The sequence below is a fragment of the Strongylocentrotus purpuratus genome, unplaced genomic scaffold, assembly GCF_000002235.5.
Source record: "Strongylocentrotus purpuratus isolate Spur 01 unplaced genomic scaffold, Spur_5.0 spur5_scaffold_19, whole genome shotgun sequence".
NCBI classification, from domain to species: domain Eukaryota; kingdom Metazoa; phylum Echinodermata; class Echinoidea; order Camarodonta; family Strongylocentrotidae; genus Strongylocentrotus; species Strongylocentrotus purpuratus.
The window spans coordinates 15,193,781-15,215,799 of NW_022145604.1; the positions used below are offsets into that span (position 1 = coordinate 15,193,781).

Consider the following 22,019-nt stretch of genomic DNA (forward strand, 5'->3'; position numbering starts at 1 on the left):
CCCAGCCAGTCTCCACATGGTCTAATACTCATATTATTGTCTACCTGTCTAATGACCATTTGGGCTAATATAGTCATTCGGTCTATAACCTCCAATAAGTCTACTACCTACTTGGTCCATTTTGTCACCCACACCGTGACGCGCGCTAACGTCTACAAAGATATGCGAAAAAATGGAGAAGAGGAAAGAAGAGCTAGGACCGAGAGAGAGAGAGAGAGAGAGAGAGAGAGAGAGAGAGAGAGAGAGAGAGAGAGATAGGGGGAGACCCGCAACTAAAGGGGGGGGGGGTGTGGGTGCGTATGAACCGCCGTTCCTTTTTTTAATTTTTTAATTTCTTTTTATCCCATGTGAATTTTTCTATTAATAGCAAGTACGTTTTTTTGCAGAAGTCTGATATTATTATTCATATTCGTTATCATTGTTATACAAATTAGGTTACAATCACAATACACATATGTCTGCATCGATATATAATTCTTAGTCGTGAAAATGAAAAGAAAAATCGGTTACATGTACGTGCGCAGTATTGATTTAAAGGTGTCAAAATAATTTCCAGCTGTACACCAACTCACAATAATATCAGGGCATATAAATTCATTGTTCAAATACGCAGTCTATTACTTCTCATTCCTGTTATAACAAGGAGATTTCCCACTGCTATGGATGAACGTTTATCACACAAATAATTTCTACTTTTGTAATCGCTTTATGATATCAGGGAATACGTGAGAGACAAAGTCGACTGTTTCAAGGAAGTTTGAATTTAGTGATCAAGTGGTGGCTGTCTGGTCGGACGAGATTGAATAGTATTCTACATCGAGATTGACGAATATCCTTGGATTTTATGATTTTGATATAAGCAATGAGGTTTAATCCGTGATTTGAGGAGTAATGTCTTCATGAAGGGCACTAATAAATCGAGTCGGTTTTGTCCCGAGACCTCGCATTTGCCGTATACGAGACCACACAATTTTGAGAGACACACTTTTGTATTATTTGAGCCATCATGGATTTGACACACCACTGTGACTGAATAACACCTGCGTTACACCAGTCCTATTCTCTGTTGAGCAAAAGTTTTATGTTGTACTTTGTAACGTCGCGACGTGTTACTCGCGTTAACACTGGAGTGTTAATTTAGATCGAATCGCACGATACACCATGCACCAATAATAACCAAACACCGGCATTGCACCAACAATCTCTGAAGCAAGTGTTTCACGATATTGAAGTAGCCTTTGGTGCATAACGCAGTCTTATTTTAACACTAACTGTCTTGACACCATTAACATTTCCTACTTGGTTGGAATCGCCTGCTTCATCATGAATATTATGATGAATAACGCAGCCTCTGATGACCGAGGATCCGGTCATCATGATCAGCTTCAGTCTTCGGAACTTACCTCTAATCATAAAGTAAAGGTATGTTCGATATTATAGCGCCGATGTTGCAGGGCCCAGCATTTTGAACAAGACTTGTGATCATGCATGGGTGAAAATTGGTCTTAAAACTAAAAGAGGAGTCACATTATTTTGTCATCACATTTCACGGGTGCCTTTAATTTCAAATAATGAGGAGACGCCCACCCCCTCCCTACCATGGAATATCTGCGCATGGTTATGATAGGTTAGGCTTAAGAACTGCCCCTCTTTTCCTATAAATTAGGGACATCGTTAATTTGACGGGGAAAACCCGATTATAAAGCTAAAGCTTGTATACCTTACAAAATAAAACTTCAAGTAAAAGTATTTCTTTAATTGAAAGTTTATTGCTTCATTTTTCGATCTAAACAAATTTTAAGGCCTAGCTCCTTCGTCACTATAATTATGAGCATTTCATTAACGGGGTTGAGAAACACAGTTATAACTTTGAAAGCCTATAAACTATCATTGTATAAGCAATGTTAAAGTATTTCTTAGTTACTGGTTATTTAATATTTTCAGTTGAAAGGCAAATGTGAGGCCTTCTTTTATGAAAATCAAAATGAAAATATAGAGCAAATCTGGTGCAGTATTTATCGCAACAAAAGGATAATAATCACCATTATGCGTACAGTTATTGCCCCTTCCAATTCCTACATAGATTTGCATTTCCTTTGAAAGGAAAGATGACACATAATATTCGACGATGAGTATTTACCCACATCACCATTTTCAACCAGTCTGGCGAATGCTAATTTTATCCACAATTCTGTATGGTCCATCCCATTTCAAAATACATATACTGACTAGAGACTAATAAATTTTCAATGTAGGGTTTCACTTAACAAAGTATATTCTCCCCTCCGACTCCACTCTTCCGCCCGTGTAAAAGATTTCATTCAATATTCGAAATATAAATATCCCCATTTAACAAATCGAATGCTATCACTACACTATATCTAGAAAGATAATGATTCATCCCTTTTGAAAGATACGGAGATGGGGGTGGTGGGGGGGGGGGGGGTCAAGAGAAGGAAGAACAGATCCCAAAGATTAGGGATCTATCCAGGACTCCATTGGAAGAAGAAAAAGTAAGCTACATTATCATATTTCATGGTTTATCCTGTCGAGGAACATAATCTGTAATGTATTCCATGTTGTAAAATGTATTGTACGAGACGAATCAAATAATAATAAATCAAAGTTGTTGGTACCTCTTCGGAAGTGTAGTGATGGAGTGGTTCATTCACTTTAGTTTCAATCAAAATATTGAGGGTTCGAACCCAAGCCCGTAATGAATTTGGCAAGTCATTAATTCAGATTTTCCACTCTCTACTCTACCTAGGTTTCATGAGTGTGTACCCGATATTCTAGAATCGCTCGGCTATATGACCGTGGTGTACTGCTTGAGCGCTCTTACATAATAATTATATCACACCATCATTGTTATCATCATTATTATTATTTGCTTTCTTCAACAGCGAATTGAACATGAGACGTCGCCGCCCAGCTTGATAGCGATGTCGATAGGATGTGTGGTAATCCTTCTCGCCACCGTGATCAGCTGTGCTCACATGTGTTCACACTGTGAGCCGTGTTTCACCTGCTCCAATGGGAATGAACCTTACCTATCCGGCCAACAGCTGACGTCACTTAAGCAACATGAGGCTCGTATAACAAGGTACAAAGACAATGTAATATGTGCTTTGGTGTCATGAAACTGAATTAAAAAAGGCGGGTTTTTTTTCCTTCTACCATAAAACTTCTAAAAGATTGATCTTTTTACATAAAATCTTTTATCTTCATGACCCCCCCCCCCCAACGCGTATCATGCGAAGAAGGCACAGGGAGGAAGAGATCAATGGTGGATGGACATGGGGGGGGGGGGGGGTGGTGGTGGTAGGGTTCTTTGTCCAAATCGTTACGGCGTGGATCCGACGTCCGATTATTGTTTTTGTTAATTTTATTCAAATATAATGGCGCTTAAGTTCTTTTTGTTTTTTTATAATATGTAGGTGCTCTTCAAAGTTTAATAGAATTATGTTTACTAGTTCTGGAAACAAAAATTTTAATAATGTGGAGCAAATCATTGGTTCTCGCAATTCTACTGTAAAGGGCGTGGATCTAGGTTGCACGCGCTCCGTATGTGCTTACCTGTTCATGTATATAGCATGTTTGTTTTGTTTTGTTTTTTTTGGGGGGGAGGAGGGGTGGGGGCGTTGCATACCTTACCCCTCTATTGAAAATTTAAAAAAAGTGTTGGATACGTTTCCTCTCACACATGAGATACAAAAAAAGGGTGAACTTTAAACATATATTGCCTTTCTGTGTTATCCTTTCAAAGGTTGACGGAACACCCAGAACTTCTACAACGTGAAGAAAATCAGCAATATATCATACAACTCACTGAGAAGCAGCTGCATTCGATATACAAGACATTCTGCTTTTATTTTGTTGATACTCCACTGCACCTGAGGGAAAAAATAGGAGCATTCGAGATCGAAGACGGTAATTATCAGGTTGACACAAATATTTATTCATAGAAATGTGTGTAAAGAAGTAAGCGATATACAAGGTTAGATATAGAGAAAGAAAGACGTAGAAAGAGAGAGTCAGAGAGAAGGAGAAAGAAAGAAGAGAGAAAGGAGAGAGAGAGAGAGAGAGAGATTGGAGAGAGAAAGGGAGAGGGTTAGGGTAAGAGATATAGGGTTAGAAATAAAGGAGAAGCAAAGAAGCAAAGGAGAGGAGAGGCAGCCAAAATATGATACAAAAAGACGAAAAAGAAAAGTATGTATAGGGAATATTAAGAACTAGATGGAATTTTGACTGCGCGCAGTCGAAAATGATGCCTCCGCCATAGAGCAATTTAAACAAGTTTGGAGTTTAAATCTCCAGTGGTTCTTGAGATATCATGATAACAATCTCAATGTATGGAATTTCATAAGTTGACCTCTGTGACCCTTGACCTTTGACCTACGTGCTCCAAAATCTAATCAGATCGTTTTCCTATAGTGATACACACTATCACTAAGTTTGAAGTTTAAATCTCCAGTGGTTCTTGAGATATCATGATAACAATCTCAATGTATGGAATTTCATAAGTTGACCTCTGTGACCCTTGACCTTTGACATACGTGCTCCAAAATCTAATCAGATTGTTTTCCTATAGTGATACACACTATCACTAAGTTTGAAGTTTAAATCTCCAGTGGTTCTTGAGATATCATGATAACAATCTCAATGTATAGAATTTCATAAGTTGACCTCTGTGACCCTTGACCTTTGACATACGTGCTCCAAAATCTAATCAGATCGTCTTCCTATGGTGATACATACTATCCTTAAGTTTGAAGTTTAAATCTCAAATGGTTCTTGAGATATCGCGCTAACAAACTCAATACAAGGAATTTCATAAGTTGACCTCTGTGACCTGTGACCTTTGACCTACGTACTCCAAAATCTAATCAGATCGTCTTCCTATGGTGATAAATACTATTCCCGAGTCTTAAGTTTAAATCTTAAATGGTTCTTGAGATATTGTGATAACGGTCAAACGGGACGGACGGACGGACGGACGGACGGACAACCCGAAAACATGATGCCTCCGGCACCACCTTCGGTGGCGGAGGCATAAAAATGGTGAGATTGAGAGAGAGACGCGGTATGTGAGAAAGTTACCACGAGAAATTTGGGTAGAGGGAGAGAGAGGCAGAGAGCGAGAGCAAATCATATACCAACATAGAGAGAGAGAGAGAGAGAGGGGGAGGGAGATAGAGCGAGAGGGGTGGAGAGAGATAGAGCGAGAGGGGTGGAGAGAGAGAGAGAGAGAGAGGGGAGAGAGAGAGAGAGAGAGAGAGGGAGACATTGAGAGGAAAGTGGATGGGGGCAGCGGAAGGCTGTTGTAAAGGAATGCATAGGTAAAAAAAACGTATGAAGCACAACAGGATTAGAAAAAAATAAAATTCTTTTTCAAAGGGTACCCTTTATACATTTTTTTTCTGAACCGGCCCCGGTCATTACATTTTTGGAGTATTTCTTTCAAATATAGATCAACTTCTTGAAGGAAATACAAAAGCTCTGCAAGGGAGATCTCTTCCCGATGGTGGCAGCATCAGTCATACTGCAGGGGCTCAATCCACATTCCAGGTATGAAACTTTATATTATACCTGAAAGTCATTTATAACTTTTTTCTTCTTTGAAGACGTAATGAAACTAGGCCTATCTTGTACAGAGCGAAGCACCCGACACCCCCCCCCCCTCATGTCCAATGAAATAGGATAATCGAGTATTGTCAAATAGATCTATTTGCTTTTCTATACAATTTTGTAGTAAAATAGTAAAAATAGACTGCGATTTAAAAAAACATTGTGTGCAGATTTTTTAGACTGATGAATTTCTAACCCATTTTAAGCCCCCCCCCCCTTTTTTTATATTTTTTTTACTAAGAGTTATAAAAACCCGACAGAAATGTTTTCATCTTTCATTTTATTAAATAGGATTTGCAAGAAGATCGTTTTAGAAGGTTGAAGGCAATTTTAACGGATCGGGCTAATTTTACAGCGCAGCTATCCACGCAATCTAACTCTAAGCAGCATGCAGATTCACTTTCGGTGGAAGGTTCATCAAGCAAGCCATTGGAGGAGACTGGGACTCGTTCAAAAGATATCTTGCCTGGAAGTTTAGGACTAAGTGGCAAAGAACGCTTAGAAGATAACACAACTGCTGAAATAGGAACGGGAGCTTCAGATCAGGAATATAAGCAGAGGAAACGTAGACATGAGAATGATGAGGAAGCCGATGATGCTGAGACCGACGATGACGAGGGAACCTACGATGACGACGAAAGAGGCGATACCGAAGCTTTTAGTGAAGAAGCAGAAACAATGTGCTCCGCAAGAGAAGTTGAATACCCGGTCGTTCTCTATATCAACGCTGCTGGAAATTTGGTACAACTTATTCGGGTAATTACACGATACAAACCTCCTAGACAATACCATACCTCAACATTAACACACACAAGCCACGTACCCACCCACACACACCCACACGCACGCATGCCACACCCGGTACCCCACGAACCCATCAATAAACCCAATGAACAAACACGCATTCATACGCACCAACACAATCAAACCCACATACCAGTGGCGGGTCCAGGGGGGGGGGGCCCGCCCCCCCCCCCCTTGAGAAAAAAATCATGTAAATTTACGTGATTTTTACCATTTTAGGGGGTTGGGCCCCCCCCCCCCCCCTGGCGCTCAAGGGGGGGGGGGGTGCAAATTTTCGAGGACCAAAAAAAAAAAATTGCCCACTACCCCCCCCCCCCCCCCCCCCCCCCCCCCCCCCCCCCCCCACTGAGCGACTTTTCGACCGGCGCGATTTTCAAATTTTCGGGAGCAAAAAAAAAAAAGAAAAGTTGGGCCCCCTCCCCTAAGAAATCCTGGATCCGCGCCTGCCACATACATCCCGACGAACACACCCACTAACGCACACGGACAAACACCGCCTACTCGCACACATTGAATGCAAAGTAGTAACAAACTTTAAAACTGTCATAGATTTTAAGATTTAAAGTTAAACACATCAAGTAAAATCTAATATACAATCCTAAAAAGAATTAGAGTAGGCAAATCAGATTAAAGAATGGATATCACTTATTTCACTTAGGCAATAAAGAAATATATCAAAGTATGATACAAGAACAAAATAATACAAAATTTGAAAAAATGAGACGTGAAAGTGAATGAAATATATCTAAAATGTTGGCCCATATGAGAATATGAGATACTTGTAAAAATGTATAAGAATTATATAAAATAAGTGTCAACTTGTGTGGACTTATAACGAATGAATGGAAGCTATGAATGAAACGTGAAGAACAAAAAACTGATGGATGAAAAAACAATAATATGCGAAATAATAGTACGTGGATGATTTCAATTTCACAAGTTAAAATCTAGTATATTTTTGTTTTCTTCTTCTTCAGAGCGAGTCTTATTACCAGCCTCTCGTTAATGAGCGATGTTCACGTGAGTTCCATACCGTAAAACGTGATGACATGACAGCGACGTGTCTTACTACCTATCGCCTGGCACAAGTCTACGCTCTGAATCTAGCAACTCTCCAATTTGGGCGGGAAATTGTAAAAATAACGCAGTGTACACCAGTCATCATAGCAACATCATAAAAGGAGACATTCATTAATTAATTTGGTATATGTGTACAGCTTAATTTAAACTAAGCTTCACACAAACAGATGAGAGAGAGAGAGAGAGAGAGAGAGAGAAAGAGAGAACAGCCGTGTTCAACTTTACTTCGATAGATTTATAAATTTGATGCAAAAAAATAGCTGATAAAATCCGTCGCATTTACATGTACAGTCGAGTATCTTTCGGGAATTATGCTCTCCATTTTGTACATGGTCTCCAAAGATTGTTTCATGATACCGGCTTACAATCATTCTGATTTTATTTCCGTAGAATGAAAAGATTAACTGTACCAGCGACTCTAAAAATAGTGAACAGAACTTTCTAAAAAAAAATCAAACTTATCAACAGCTGATAATTACTTACTATATGAATAGCACATCACACATTAATCTTTAACATAACATCGAATCATTATTTTCCATTAATATGAAGCGAACATCATGACAACGTATACACATCTATTTTACCGTCCAATTACTATCTTAAAATCTGGAATTGTTCCATTGTTAGAAAAATAGTTCAAAAATGTGTACATTATGCCTTAAATCAAAATGGTTACCTCAAAATCAACTGTTTTTCAAATTTCCATTTTCGACCAATAAGACATGTAGTTGTTTAGCATATACATGTGTAATGTGTTTGTCAATTATGACATAACTATTATGATTATAACCTAAAAATTATTTCGAATGTTTTATCATGATAACGCGGACTACAATAATTACTATTCAAATGTAAAATATTGCGTCAATGCATGGTTATTCATAATATAGTCCAATTAACTTTATGGGGGTTCTGATCTGAGACGGCGATTTGCTCGGTAGCACACAATATTATTACACGATCATCATTATGATCTGATCATGAAAGGGTTTCGATAATTCTTTTATTTTCTTAAATAAATTTATAGTCCTATACTGCAGGTTTTGGGAGGCGCAATGGCTCGGTAGTAGAGCAGATAACAAGTAACCATGCAGAATATATTCCTGTTTTGTCAGTCTTGTGGATCATCATTTCGGGAGGGTCTAGTGCAGGTGCATAATTCTGAATGTTCGCAATTCCGAAACACTATTCTCATAGAGGCTGCAGGGAATATATAATTCCTGAAGTAGGGTTCATAATTCCGAACATTAAGTTTTGTTGTTGCGTTATTAAAATTATTAGGGTCGTCAGTATCCGAAAGATCATAATTCCGTAACTGAAATTGGGTCCATTATTCGGAAGGTTCGTATTTGCGGAAAACGGTTATAGGGGTCCGTATGCCGTTTTCGTAATCATGAATCGTTGGAATAATGAACCCTATTTCACTTTTGTAAACACGAACCTTAGGAATGACGAACCTTCAGAGTCACGAAACTTCGGAAGTATACGGAATAACGAACCTCAGCAAAATTGTTACTTGGGTTTCATGGGCTATCGGTAATGTAGGATGACCCTGAGCTTTCAAACTGTTATCATTCATTATTACTCAAACGTATAATAATGTATTATTTATTCATTCATTCATTTATTGTGAATGTGAGTTGGTCTATATAGCGTATGTTCACTTTCAGCTATCTGTCTTCGCCTATATACAAACTGGTGGACCCAGTATCAGATGGTGACGATATAAAGGTCGGTCCCCAGACTTTAATAATCGTATCTGACTGAAATGCGCCTGTAAAAACATTTAAACACACAATTCCTCTATTCATTCAATCATTCATTATTTTAATGTTATAAAGAAGATAAAACAACAAGCTCAAGATTGCCTCTCATTGGTCCTGTGATATATATTTATAAAAAGAGTAAACATATTACGGTGAAGAAAATACAAAATAATGTATGCATACTGCAGAAATAAAATAAAAAATACTATACAATAATCGATAATAGAAGAATGTTAGGCCTACTAACTTAAGTTAGATACACAATATGAAAATTAAAGTGGGAAGAAATAGCATGGGAATATACTTTGGATTTTCTGACGATTTGGTTTTAAATAATGTATTTATGATAGGATTGATGTCTTAATACTGGCTAATGTTTTAGTATCATTAATTTCATTACAATATGACAGGATATATATCTATGAACTAATTGATCAATTAGAAGGTAAATGTTTTCTTTCAAGTATGATTATATTCGTGAAATATTTAGTTTGTGATTATTATTACGTTCTCTTTTTGTATTATTTATATACTCACAGTTTAGGCTACTTATTTTGTTTTTGAACAAATTAAATTCGTGCAAATTTAACTGGTAGGCCTATAATGATTAAAAACAAATACATGGTAGAAGATGAAGAATGGAAAACCAAAGAGATTCAATCAGATATAGAAAAAGAAAAGCATTTTTTAGGATAGATAATATCAGAAAGGTAAATGTTAGCAAAGATTGGAAAGAAGATAGCCTATACTTGCATGAAAAAATTTCTGATCGGACCTGAATTGATATGTTAATTAAAAATAAATTTTATCATGAAGAACAAGAAATGTATTACTTTATCACCATAAATAGGAAAAAATCTTGAACGGATAACCCATGAAGATTATATACTCTGAGGAAATCATGATTTTTTAATTCTTTTTTTGGATAAACTCGCGAGGAAATAATCAACGAAAGGAGGATTGTGGTGAGAGAGAGAGAGAGAGAGAGAGAGAGAAGAGAGAGGGGGGGGGGGGGGGGGGGAGAGAGAGAGAAACAAGAGAAGGGATTCAAGGGGGAGGGGGTTGGGGTCTCAAATCCGCATACCACCACCTGTTTGATGGAGAGTGTGTGGGCGCCGGTATCTGTGACTCATCGAGATGGTGACTCGCTCCGCGCCTCCTCCGTGGGCCTATACTGATCCACATGCAGGTGCGGATGTATACCTCCTAATAATATATCCGGTATCATTTAGCGTATTTCGCGGTTTTTGAGGGTGAGCTACAAATAGCAAAGGGTGTTCAATTACACTATCGGATCGTCGACAAAGCATAGAGACAACCCCAGAACTAGAACTGATTAGTAAGGTACTGTATGATTCTAGTTGTCAACTTTGAATGTCGATTGTTTTGGTTTTGAGGCCCACTCCTTCATCTTAGACTTAGATTATGCGAGACCATGCCTAGCGCTCCGACGCGACTGGCGCCCTGTAGTGTGATGAATTACTCCACTGGCTAGGGTCTAGCTATAGGCTGGCATTGCATTGCTCATATAATGTCAATGTAATATTGTAAAACTACAGTGAGCATTGTTGTAGAATGTGTTCCTGAGAAAACGTGTAGGTCTATATTAAAGAATCTGTATTTTTTGTTTGATCCCAAATTGTACTCTATTTTAAAATTGATTTGATCGAGAAAAAAAAAGAAGTTCAGTGGAAATTTAATACAACAGCACTGCATGAGTCTGAGAAACTAACAGTAACAATGTGATGATGTTATAAAAAACAAATTAATGTTTCAGAATAAATATTATTGTGTTTTTTTTAAATTTGATAATGTGAAGCAAAGACTGATAATTGTTACAATGATATTCTTTTTGTGCCGGATGTAATGACGTCATTAGAAATTAGAATTTTGAATTTTCTCAAGAGTCCGACGTCCAAATCTAAATTATATCCTATCTATCATTTATCAAGCCTGTAAAACCAAGCAAGTTTTGATTTTTTCTTCTTCTCATTAGTATTGTAGTAGTTTTGTTTACCAACATTTCTAAGGCAAAGAAAAACTAAAGAAAAAAGGGTTATGGTACTGGTTGGATTCTGTGTGCAGGCATGCATATGGAACAGAAGAAGGAGAAGAAGTAAAAGAAGAGGAAGGTAAGGATGATGAAGAATAAAAAGGAGGAAGCGGAGCAGAATTAAAGAGGAGAAAAATAACAAGAATACAAAAAAAGAATCGGAGGATGGTGATTATTATGATGAAACTGATGAAGGAGAAGGTGGAGAAAGAGCACAAGAAGAAGGAGAACTAGAGCAAGAAGAAATTCATTACAATAATCTTTAGATGGAAGAAGAACAATTTTGCTTTTGGACGATATTCCAAGAATCAAACTTATAGATTTGTGCTAAATTGTATTTACTTCCAATGTCCTCTCTATTGCCATGGCAATGCAGGTTGTAACCATGGATACTGGTAAAGGAGCATCATTGCTGTCTCAAGCCCCAGCATATGTAGCAGAATGTTCTCACGAGTATGATGGGTTCATCATGCCAAAGATGATGCCAGCTAGATGCATTGAATCTGCCAAAAACTTCAAAGTCAGGGATGATGATCTCTTTCTAACAACTTATCCTAAATCAGGTAGGTCTTCTTGGCACTGGTGGATCATGTATAATTATATATGCATATAATTTTTTTTTTTTTTTGGGGGGGGGGGGGAGGAGAACGACCAGCTCAGGTTCACGTATTGAGTCCACAAAACATTGTGCAAAAACATGCAAAAATGCACTTGAAATAATGTGATATCAATGTTTTTGTTTTTTTGCTTCAAAAATGATAATTCCACGCAGTTATCTCTTGTAGGTATATAACGAGTAGTACATTGTTCTTTAAAACGTGCAATTTTTAGAATACCCCTTGGAATCATCCAATATGCCTTTTTTCGTAATGTAATCAAATGTAATGCACAAGTCTTTGTTAAAATTATAGCTTATTCTACTTACAAAATTAAAATGGATTACATTAAGAAAGATGGCCTACCTAAAAATGTCGGGCCTCCATCTCTTGCAGGTACGACATGGGTGCAGCAGATTGTTCTTCTCATTCATCATGACGGTGATAAATCCAAACTTGAAGGCAAACACATCTTCTCGATGGTCCCATTCATAGAGGCTGTTGTAGGCATGAGCAAAGATAATGTAGGTCAACAAGGTTTCCCGCAACTTTTTTTTAATGTTCCATATGCTCCAGTGTTTTTCACATACATGAATGTATCCTCTGATTTGCATTTCTTCAGGTTTGGAACTTGGGATCTGTATATATATACCAACACATTCATGTTGCTTGTCATTTTGATGATGAGAAGAATCATACATAATTTATATAATAGCAAATGTTAAGTGCTGGCTGCAGTTATCTCATTTTGGGTTAGGGGTAGGGGAAGGTAATTTTTTTTTTTTACTTAATCCTTCTAAAATAGACTGCGATTGAAGAGTCAGTACTCTTGGGATTTCTCTTGATTTTTTTCTTTATTTTATTGTTGGTTAATAGAAAGAGAACACGCAAAGATATATTGATGTCATATACCTTATCCTTTTTTAACTTCCCTTATACATTCACTTGCATAGAGATAATACTAAATTATCTGTGGTTGTGCAGGATTTCAAAACCAATGGCCAACTATTGGCATTGCAAACTTTTTCATTATCATGGACATTGTTATTTATATATTACTTTCTTCTGGTAAAGGCCGACACCGCACGCATGCAGTCCGAGGTCGCAGAAGAGAAACCGTCGCCGAGGATCCTGAAGACTCAGCTCCCACCTCGCTTGCTCCCTGCGAGCATCCACGACGGGTCAAAGGGCAAGGTCATTTACATCGCCAGGAATCCCAAAGACATGATGGTGTCCTACTTTCACTTCTGTAAGATAACCGCCAATCTACCGACCTATGACTCCTGGGATGTCTTCTTCGAAGAATTCATGGCCGATAGAGGTGATCTTTCAAATCTTTCTTGATTCTCATTCGTTCACATATGCTACAGTAAACCGCTACCGTTTACTCCCACATTTTTAGTGTGTGTACTAAATGAGTGGCAAGTAGGATTGAACAAAGTAGCTGCATGCCCCCCAAAAAGTCCTAAGCATTTACCTACATGTAGCTGTGTGTGTTATAAGAACTACAGTACGCTTCGAAGTGAACTTACACTTAACACCCATGGCAAACTGCCATGGTTTTCCGGAGCATATATGTGAACCAGCTTTTAATGCTAATGTTTAGTTCTGGTAATGAAATTGAATTTGAGAGAAACTGGCTTCAATTGATCCTGAATCTGTTTAATATGTGGTATACCTGTGTTTTCGATCAGCAAAATGTAAGCAATTGGACTAAACTTGCTGGAAATGTACATTCACTGAACCATCACTGCATAGCTCAAGATGTGGTTAGGATGTTAAGCTTGATTTCCCTCTTTTTCTCTTGGTTAACTGATCAGCTGTTGTACAATTTTCAAGAACAACATTAATAATGATATAAATAACAATAATAATGAAATAATAATGATAGTTATAATGATAACAATGATGATGTTGGTGATGATGATGAAGATGATGGGAAAAATAGCAATCAATTTTTTTTTTTAATAACCCATTAAATTTTTTTTTTCTTTCTACAGTACCAAGAGGTTCCTGGTTTGATAGCGTACTTTACTGGTGGAAGAGGAAGGATGATCCAACAGTGCTCTTCCTTAAATTTGAAGATATGAAAAAGGTAAGAACATGCACCCCACCCCTTTCCCCCCCCCCCAAAAAAAAAAAAGTCAAAGAAGGATCTTAATGCTTGTCATTTTTACTTCTAATTGAGTCCATGCCATTTTTATTGATTTCAGCTGATATTTTTTAATTTTTTTGGATGAATCGTATTAGAATTCAAGATGCTTTTGTAACAAATCAGAGTATTTGTGTATCTGTCGAAAGAGATCAAAATGCCCCATTATTAAGAAAATATGTGGACTGAGGTTTTGTCATCTTCAAAATTCTCAATGTGGAGGAGTTTGTTGATTTACTCTAAATTGAAATTAAACTACCGTTATATTGATTTTAACCCCTGTGATCTTCTTCTGTTTTTATCTAGTATCCAGATTTTTATATATTTTTTAAAAGTAAAACTTGTCAAGTAAAGGGGTCCATGAATTGTCAAGTTGGATCTTACAAAATAATCTTAAATAAAGAGGAGCAACAAAGAATAGGCATTGCTTGAAAAAAAATTACCTAATAATATGTAATTTGTGATACATTTGTAAACTTTGTGGTCCTGTAAATGTTCAAGATGCACATTTTGAATTAATTGATATTCTTATGTCAGTTACAGTTTTTTCTGTTGTCATAATTTTTACTGCATTGTAGATTTGTAGGACAATTTTGTTCTTTGTTTTATTTGCTGTGACTCTAAAATCAATACACTTTTGTAACCAAATGACAGAGTTTAAAGGGAGCAGTCAAGCAGATCAGTGAGTTCATGTGCAAGTCTTTGTCTGACGAAACCATCGAGAGCATCGTAGAGAGTAGTACATTTGACGCCATGAAGAAGAACAGGAACTCCAATCCTGATAGTCTACCCCAGCTTCAGGCTGATGCTAGTAAGAAGAAGACATTCTTGAGGAAAGGTGAGGTTAATTGTGATCAACCTGATCTGATCTGATCAGATCTGACACGCTCTCCCCAGATTTCTGCTCTAGCACCATTTCTCAAGTGACATTTGCTCTTGGCTTTATTTCATCAAGGATACAGGTTGAAATTTACCCATTGACTACTGAATTCATTCATTTCCATAGGCTTAAAGGGATCGTTTAACAATATTAAATCTAAGATACACGGCCCTATGTGTTTTCAGTGTCTGTGATATGGTGTAATATTGAAGCCCTTAAAAAAATTGCGCTTCAAAATGATCAAGAAGTGCCTTAAAAAAGTAAAAATCTTTGAGTGACCGGTTTTACCATAATCGTTTTCCCCAATAGACTGTAGTGTTATGAAAACTGTTTGGCAAACAATTTTCAAAATTTGTAATTCCAATCATAAATATCTTGATAATTAGACAGGCGATCGGCTTGTAAAAGTCATGGGGTTCCTGACTGACCTAAAGGTTTATAATTATCATTGCCTCATGAGCTAAATTCAGAATTTTGTTTTTAGAATCTGAGACAAAGTTACCCGATCCCTTTAATATAGGGGCCACTCATGCAATTCCATTAGGCAATGGGTTCAGTTTTAGGTTATGTTTAGGGTTAGGGTTAGGTTAAAATATAGTGTTTGATCCAGCATTGAAGTTAAGAATTTGATTAATGTAGGAAGTTGACTGTGCTGTAGCAAATGTTGATATAGCAAGTGTCATAAAAATAGGAGTCTAGAGCATAAAAGAATGCAATAAAGAAATATTTTATTCATTATGAACTCAAATGCCAGTGTCAGTGTCAGAAAACTGTTAAAATAATATTTGAGGCCATCAACAAATGATGTAATTTAAGTTAATGTCACATGTATTTCCTTTCTAATACCCTCCCTCTAATAATCTCTATTTGGATCATGACCCAAGATCAAGAACCATTATCATGAACTTACCATTTTATTTTTCAGGTGTTGTTGGTGACTGGATGAATTTCTTCGGTGATGAACAGAACGAACGCTTTGATGCGGTCTACAAGGAGAAGATGGCTGGATCTGGCCTGGATTTTGTTTTCCAACAGGATTAGATATCTGTACTTGGACTTATACAGGCCTTCGGGGAACAACACTACAAGGACTACATTCCTGGTGCTAAATTTCTTTCTTATATATTTATTGTATGTAACTGTAAGTCACTTTTCGCTAGTGCTGGTGGAAAAAACATATTTTTTCTTCTTCTCAAAGACAAAATATGTTTGTTTTGTGCTAGTGGCATGGCAAAGTTGCTCCAATGAATTGGCTGAATTATTACTAAAATTATTGAAAATATTCTTGCTTGAATAAGAGTAGTTGTAAGTAACCCTGTAAGTTGGGGCTTTGATCGGATCGGAAGATTGGAGCGACACCCTCGCACCTGTGATCGGTATTTTGGATTATAATTTAGGCATGCATTATAGATCTAAGATGGCGTCCCGCATGTTTTGCCTCCTGCTTAGACCAATATTATTAATTTCAAAGTCATGAAAAGATACTAAATATCAACCAACATGGTCTACAATAACTCCAAATGATAAAATAATCCCAGCTACGCATTTTTTAAAAGCATTTGATAGCCAAACACTTGACATTTTTCGGCATTAAACAAAATAAAAAATTGCCAATCATTTTTATTGATCGGCGATCGGAAATTATTATCCGATCTCACCTGATCGGCTCAATATCGGCCCCTGATCCAATGATCGGTTACAGGCCTAGTTTTAAGAGTAGTTGTTCATTACTATGTCAAAATTGTTTGGCAATGTCCAGTATGATTGGACGGCTGAAAATATCTAAGGTGTACAAAATACCGACTTTCACTTTAAAATGGGTCTGTGTAATTGTTGATTATTGTTCATACCTCTTTGCCAGTCAACTCTGTACTATGCATGATATTATATGAAGATGTATTTTTTCATGGTGGAAAGAATTGATCAGATATTGATGTCGATGAGTATATTATATTGATGTCAAATTTAACACGTATCATACCAAAAATTGATGAAGTACTCCATCGTAATATACAAAATGTGTGTTGCCCCCCCCCCCCAAAAAAAACCTCTGCAAATATACTTTAGAACAAAACCGGTAGTTGTATGTGCCTTCATTGATACTAATTATTACTGTTATTTCTATTAAGCAAAATACAATTATGAAACAGTGAATCAATGTTGCAATCAACTTGCTAATTTGCATCAAATTTGCACATTTATAATGAAATAAAAATAGACTAGCCTTTTATCTGTGGACGAAAAGCACAGATTATGTGTTTCCTGTACTTTAATGAATCACCATAGTCTGTGGTCGGACTGTTTCCTGATGTTATGTAATATTTCCTGTATAATTATAAGTATCAATGGTGCTTCACTTGATTTGTTGTCTGACATGATCAGATGTACAGTAAGATTAACATATTAAGAATGAGAAAAACCCAAGGTTTTACAATGAATTTCAGGCTCTTCTAAAAAAGATGAAGTTTTTTTCTCTATCAGTGAACCAGGGGGAGGGATGGCAAGTGCCTTCCAGCAAAACCAAGATTTGCTATTGAGATCTGTATAGTAGAATAGTAAAGTAATTATGGTTTATACTTGCTCCTTACTATCCTTCAAATAAATGCAAAGTTCTACGGGTCATATGTGCTCATTTCAGGTGGAATCAGCAGAGCTTATAACTGCCAGGAAACTACAACATTTTTCTGAAAATGTTTCTTTTCTTTGTTCTGATTATTATTATTATTAGTTTCATTAATATTATTATATTATTAGTATTATATCTCCTTCTTTCTTGATAGATTGAGAGATACCCTTGCATCTCTCCAGAAAGGCTTTATAATTATTAAATAAGGAGGCTTTAAGAAATTAAATGGCCTATGTCCATTTTAGATTTGTGTTTGTTTATTCTGTCTAGATATGAACGTAATTCGGATATCATCAGTATATCGACTAGTTATATTCTTTGTGTGAATTGTAAAGTTACATTGACATTTTTTTAGCATTTGTTCTTGGGTATATTGACCAAGTATAATACTTTCTTGACAACCGGATATGCCATTGACCAAACTCACCAAAGGTAATGTTTTGTGTGCTGTTATTTTTTATATTGATCATAAATAATTCTATGCTGAATATTATGAATGTTATTGATAGAGTTAGATGACATCATGTGAGAAATTTTATTTTATTTATCATTAAGTTTTTCTCTGACCAAAGATTTTGTGATATGTAATGCCATATGTGTTATTGATCAAAGCTGTCATGTGTGATATTGAATGAAAGAAAATATATCATGTGATAAATATACTTCAAAGTAAAAGAAAATGCATTGTTGTATTTCTTGCTATCAGGTAATATTATATTGACAAAAAATAATATAATAAGCTACGTACATGCATCATGTTGTTCATCATATTATTATGTAAACTTGTGTATTTCCACTGCATTGAGCATGGAAAAAGGTAAAATATACTTTGGATCATTTTTTCTTTCTGCAACATAAATATATGGTACCAGCCTTACAATTTTGTATTTGAACGTATGTTGGATTAAAACCTACACGCACAATTTGTTCATGTATTTATATGTCACTTCTAGCCAGCAGACTTTGCCTTAATCCTATATCAAGTCGATTTGATAATAAACCTCTTTTTCAAAAAAATTGGAAATATTTTTGTAAATACTGTGAGAACTGAAAATACCATCATCTCACATCTGTTTTATAATTGTGAGCCGTAATAAATCAGCTAATCATGTACATGTATCATGATACTTTAAAGTCAATAGAATTTCTGGTAAAGGAATAAGGGTACAACTACATAAATTATGTAGGTAGGAAATTCATTTCATAGAAAATTGAGACTTTCATGTGAACAATTTTTAAAATCTTTTTGATCTAGTTTCTTTCCCTTTGTATTACTGTTTCATATACTGGTATGTTACAAGTATAGTATTGTACAATTTTGATTTGGAATGTAGGCATTTGTAGAGAGTGAGTAATTATTTGAGTAATTATACACTCAGTAATTGTCCTAATTGCGGACCGATGAATATTTATATGCCAGAATGAGTCTGGTTCCAAGATTTTGTCTAACTTGTTTTTTATTACAAGATCCACCACACGATCTTTATCTGAGTACTGGGTGCCAATGTGTTCCCATGCAGGGGGTCACTCCCAACATGAATGGCTACGCACCCGCGTCCAGAAAAAGCGGCGAAAGGGTGTCTTTTTCAGCTATACTGCGGCGTCAACGTTTTCCTTAAAAAAGGGTGCTTTTCAAGCACTGATTGCACAAAAAATAAAAAAGGGTACCTTTCCAGATTCACAGGTTCAGCATCATCTACTTTTTCCTTAATAAAGGGTGTTTTTCAAGCACTGATCGCACAAAAAACAAAAAAGGGTACCTTTTCAGGAGCACAAGTTTCGACGTTTTCTGTGATACGCCATTAGGGTACATTTCAGATGTTGAAGGACACGGGTGGGTAGCATTTGTGTATGAGAGTGACAATAATTTACCAAATGAGGTTCCTTGCAAATTTTCAGGACTTGTGAGCATTAACCAGGGTAGGAATTCATGAACTTTCTATTTGATGTATTGCTTTGGCATCAGTTTGGTGGGTTAGGTGAGACATATAAAGACTTAATTTTTAATGGATAACATTTAAAGTATTTAGTCATTTTGGTATTTGATCGGTAATAATTAAAGTAAATCTGCATTTTCTGATCATACAGAATTATGCTCGCATACATCTTGCCTATATATGATTATAACTCATCAGGAATCATAAATGTAAATTATAGGAAGATGCTAGCCTTAAATTTGTGACAGAAAAGGTATGCAAAACATGTGAAAGAACTGTTTATTATATGTCATTTATTTATTGTTTTATGTATTATCTACATATTTTTTTCATATTTTCCATTGTATGAAAAATAGGCTTTTTATCTACTCAGTATCACAATATATAAGGCCATCCTTTATTTGCTTTCAACAGTTTCCTTCATTTTTCAAATGAAGAGTGAAATTCTGCCTATAATGTAAATGTTCCAAATGATAAGGTCATTCAATTTTTTTTAATTTTTTTTTTTTGAGGGCGATGGATAAATAAATCTATATTTTAATGTTTCATTTAATAACTATACTTGTGGTTCTCTTTCCTTATTTTAGATTTTGTATATTGATTGAAATGTATTGTTGTACAGTGGTATAAACACTGGGACGGGTACATGCCCCCCCCCCTATATATTGTGAGGGGGAAAAAGAGAGAAAAGCAAAGAGTTATATGGAAAAGCAATGTGAAAAGATGATGATCAGAACTCACCCATGCACAGGCCACACCCATTCCTCATTTCATGGCTCATATTTCGTCCACCTAGTAATTCCAGCCCCCGACCCCCGACCCCCGACCCCCGACCCCCCCCCCCCTCGACCCCCGACCCCCGACCCCCCCCTGACCCCCGACCCCCGACCCCCGACTCCGGGGGGGGGGGGGGGGCGCTGTTCGACATGCCTGGAATCGGTGGCCACGCCCACAACTTCACGTGTGGTATACCGGAAGTTAATTGTTTTGTTGGCGCGGCGTTTGTGTGACGGATTTTTCGTTTTAAAAGCCCAGTTATCGGTATTACTGTAAGTATTTTCATCGAAAATTTCGAGATCCTATAGTCTACTGTTAGTTATTTTTCTGATGCTTATAATCTTTGCATGATCTGTATTTTATGAGAATTATAGCCGTAAATGCAGTCCGGCTTTATTATGTGACTGAGCCATAGGCCTAGAGATATATACTTATTAATGGACTGAGCTGAGTGTGAGTGAAAATGTGGTCTGTGCAGCATGCAGTGACTGTTGCGTGTTGGATGTCTGATGCGATGGTGTGATGTGTCCGCACGCGGACGCTAAAGCCCGGCCGCGCGTTTCCGTTTTACACCCTGCCCTAGGCTTTTCTCCAATAAAATTTTACAAACCGACTGGTATTCGGAGTCTAGTCGTCCACATCTTGCCTCGGCGCGCGAGGATATGTGAGCGACCGAGTCTCCGTACGTCGACTCGACGCTCTGCACACCACCAGAACTCTGAAAACGTCACGTAGCGCTAGCCCCGCTAGCTAACTCTCTATACTAGTTGATCTTCCTAGTCGTATCATTTATTTTTATCCATTAATACGCAATACTCTAAGAGCGTGAGGATGCGTGATCAGCTCGCAAAATTTAGCCCAGCGATAACAAAACAATAATATATCGGGAAAACCGTCTTCACCGCTATATTCTTGACGTCGATATAAACAAACTTAGACTTCGGATACAGCATGTTTCGTGTAATTTCTTGCCGAAAAGCCTAGGGCAGGGTGTAAAACGGAAACGCGCAGCCCGGCCCTGGCGATCCGTATCATTGAGCATATCGACGGTTGTTCCGCTGAGATTGCATCTAGCTCCTCTAATCTGTCGACAAATGTCAGTTTTATTAAACAAGAATGACCCATACCTATTTTACCAGACGGTTATTTCTGGCCTAATAATAAGCTATCCCTTTTGTAAATATTTCCCCCATATTTAATCATGTGTAGTTTTGATAACTTTGATTGAAACATTTTTAGAAGTGAAACATTGATGGATTATGGGCTTAATTGCAGAATACCCTACCATATCGTTAGTCTTCATATATTAGCCGTAGATATAGATTGTGATTTTATTATTTGTGATAAAGGTGATACAAGTATTGAAGATTGTATAATGCAAGTGTTTGAATTCATTTGGTGGATGAAAAGTTGATTTCTACGCGGTTTTGTGCGTCATTGCAGCGCTGAATTTGGTGTGTTTGTCGCTAATTTGTGACAAATTTAGATGGCTTTCCTGATGGTATTTCATGCAAAATGTCTGTTATATTGATAAGCACTGATTCTTGTCCTTACCTTTGTCTTGTTTATTGTCTGTTATAGTCATTTAATAGATGAATTACTTGTATTCTAAGCACATTTCAGTAACACAAAATGTCCAGCCCGTACATAGTCCCACACACGTATTTGTTTGTACCTTGTGCCCTCTCTTACACTGCTAGTCTGCTTTCTAAGACCC

General features: G+C 36.9%; 1 protein-coding gene and 1 long non-coding RNA gene across 2 annotated transcripts; both read left to right on the top strand.

Annotated features, from left to right (window-relative positions):
- The first annotated feature begins 2,942 nt into the window (after positions 1-2,942).
- LOC578298 (sulfotransferase 2B1) lies at positions 2,943-18,263 on the top strand. Its single transcript, XM_011664360.2, has 10 exons — positions 2,943-3,089; positions 4,035-4,085; positions 6,016-6,384; positions 7,410-7,452; positions 11,670-11,897; positions 12,327-12,454; positions 13,005-13,251; positions 13,931-14,025; positions 14,737-14,920; positions 15,888-18,263. Exons 1-10 carry the CDS (start codon positions 2,943-2,945, stop codon positions 16,001-16,003), a joined length of 1,608 nt encoding a protein of 535 aa, XP_011662662.2. The 3' UTR covers positions 16,004-18,263.
- On the top strand, positions 6,239-9,112 carry LOC115926059. Its single transcript, XR_004064950.1, has 2 exons — positions 6,239-6,384; positions 7,410-9,112. It is a non-coding gene; the product is annotated as an uncharacterized LOC115926059 (long non-coding RNA).
- Positions 18,264-22,019: the final 3,756 nt, after the last annotated feature.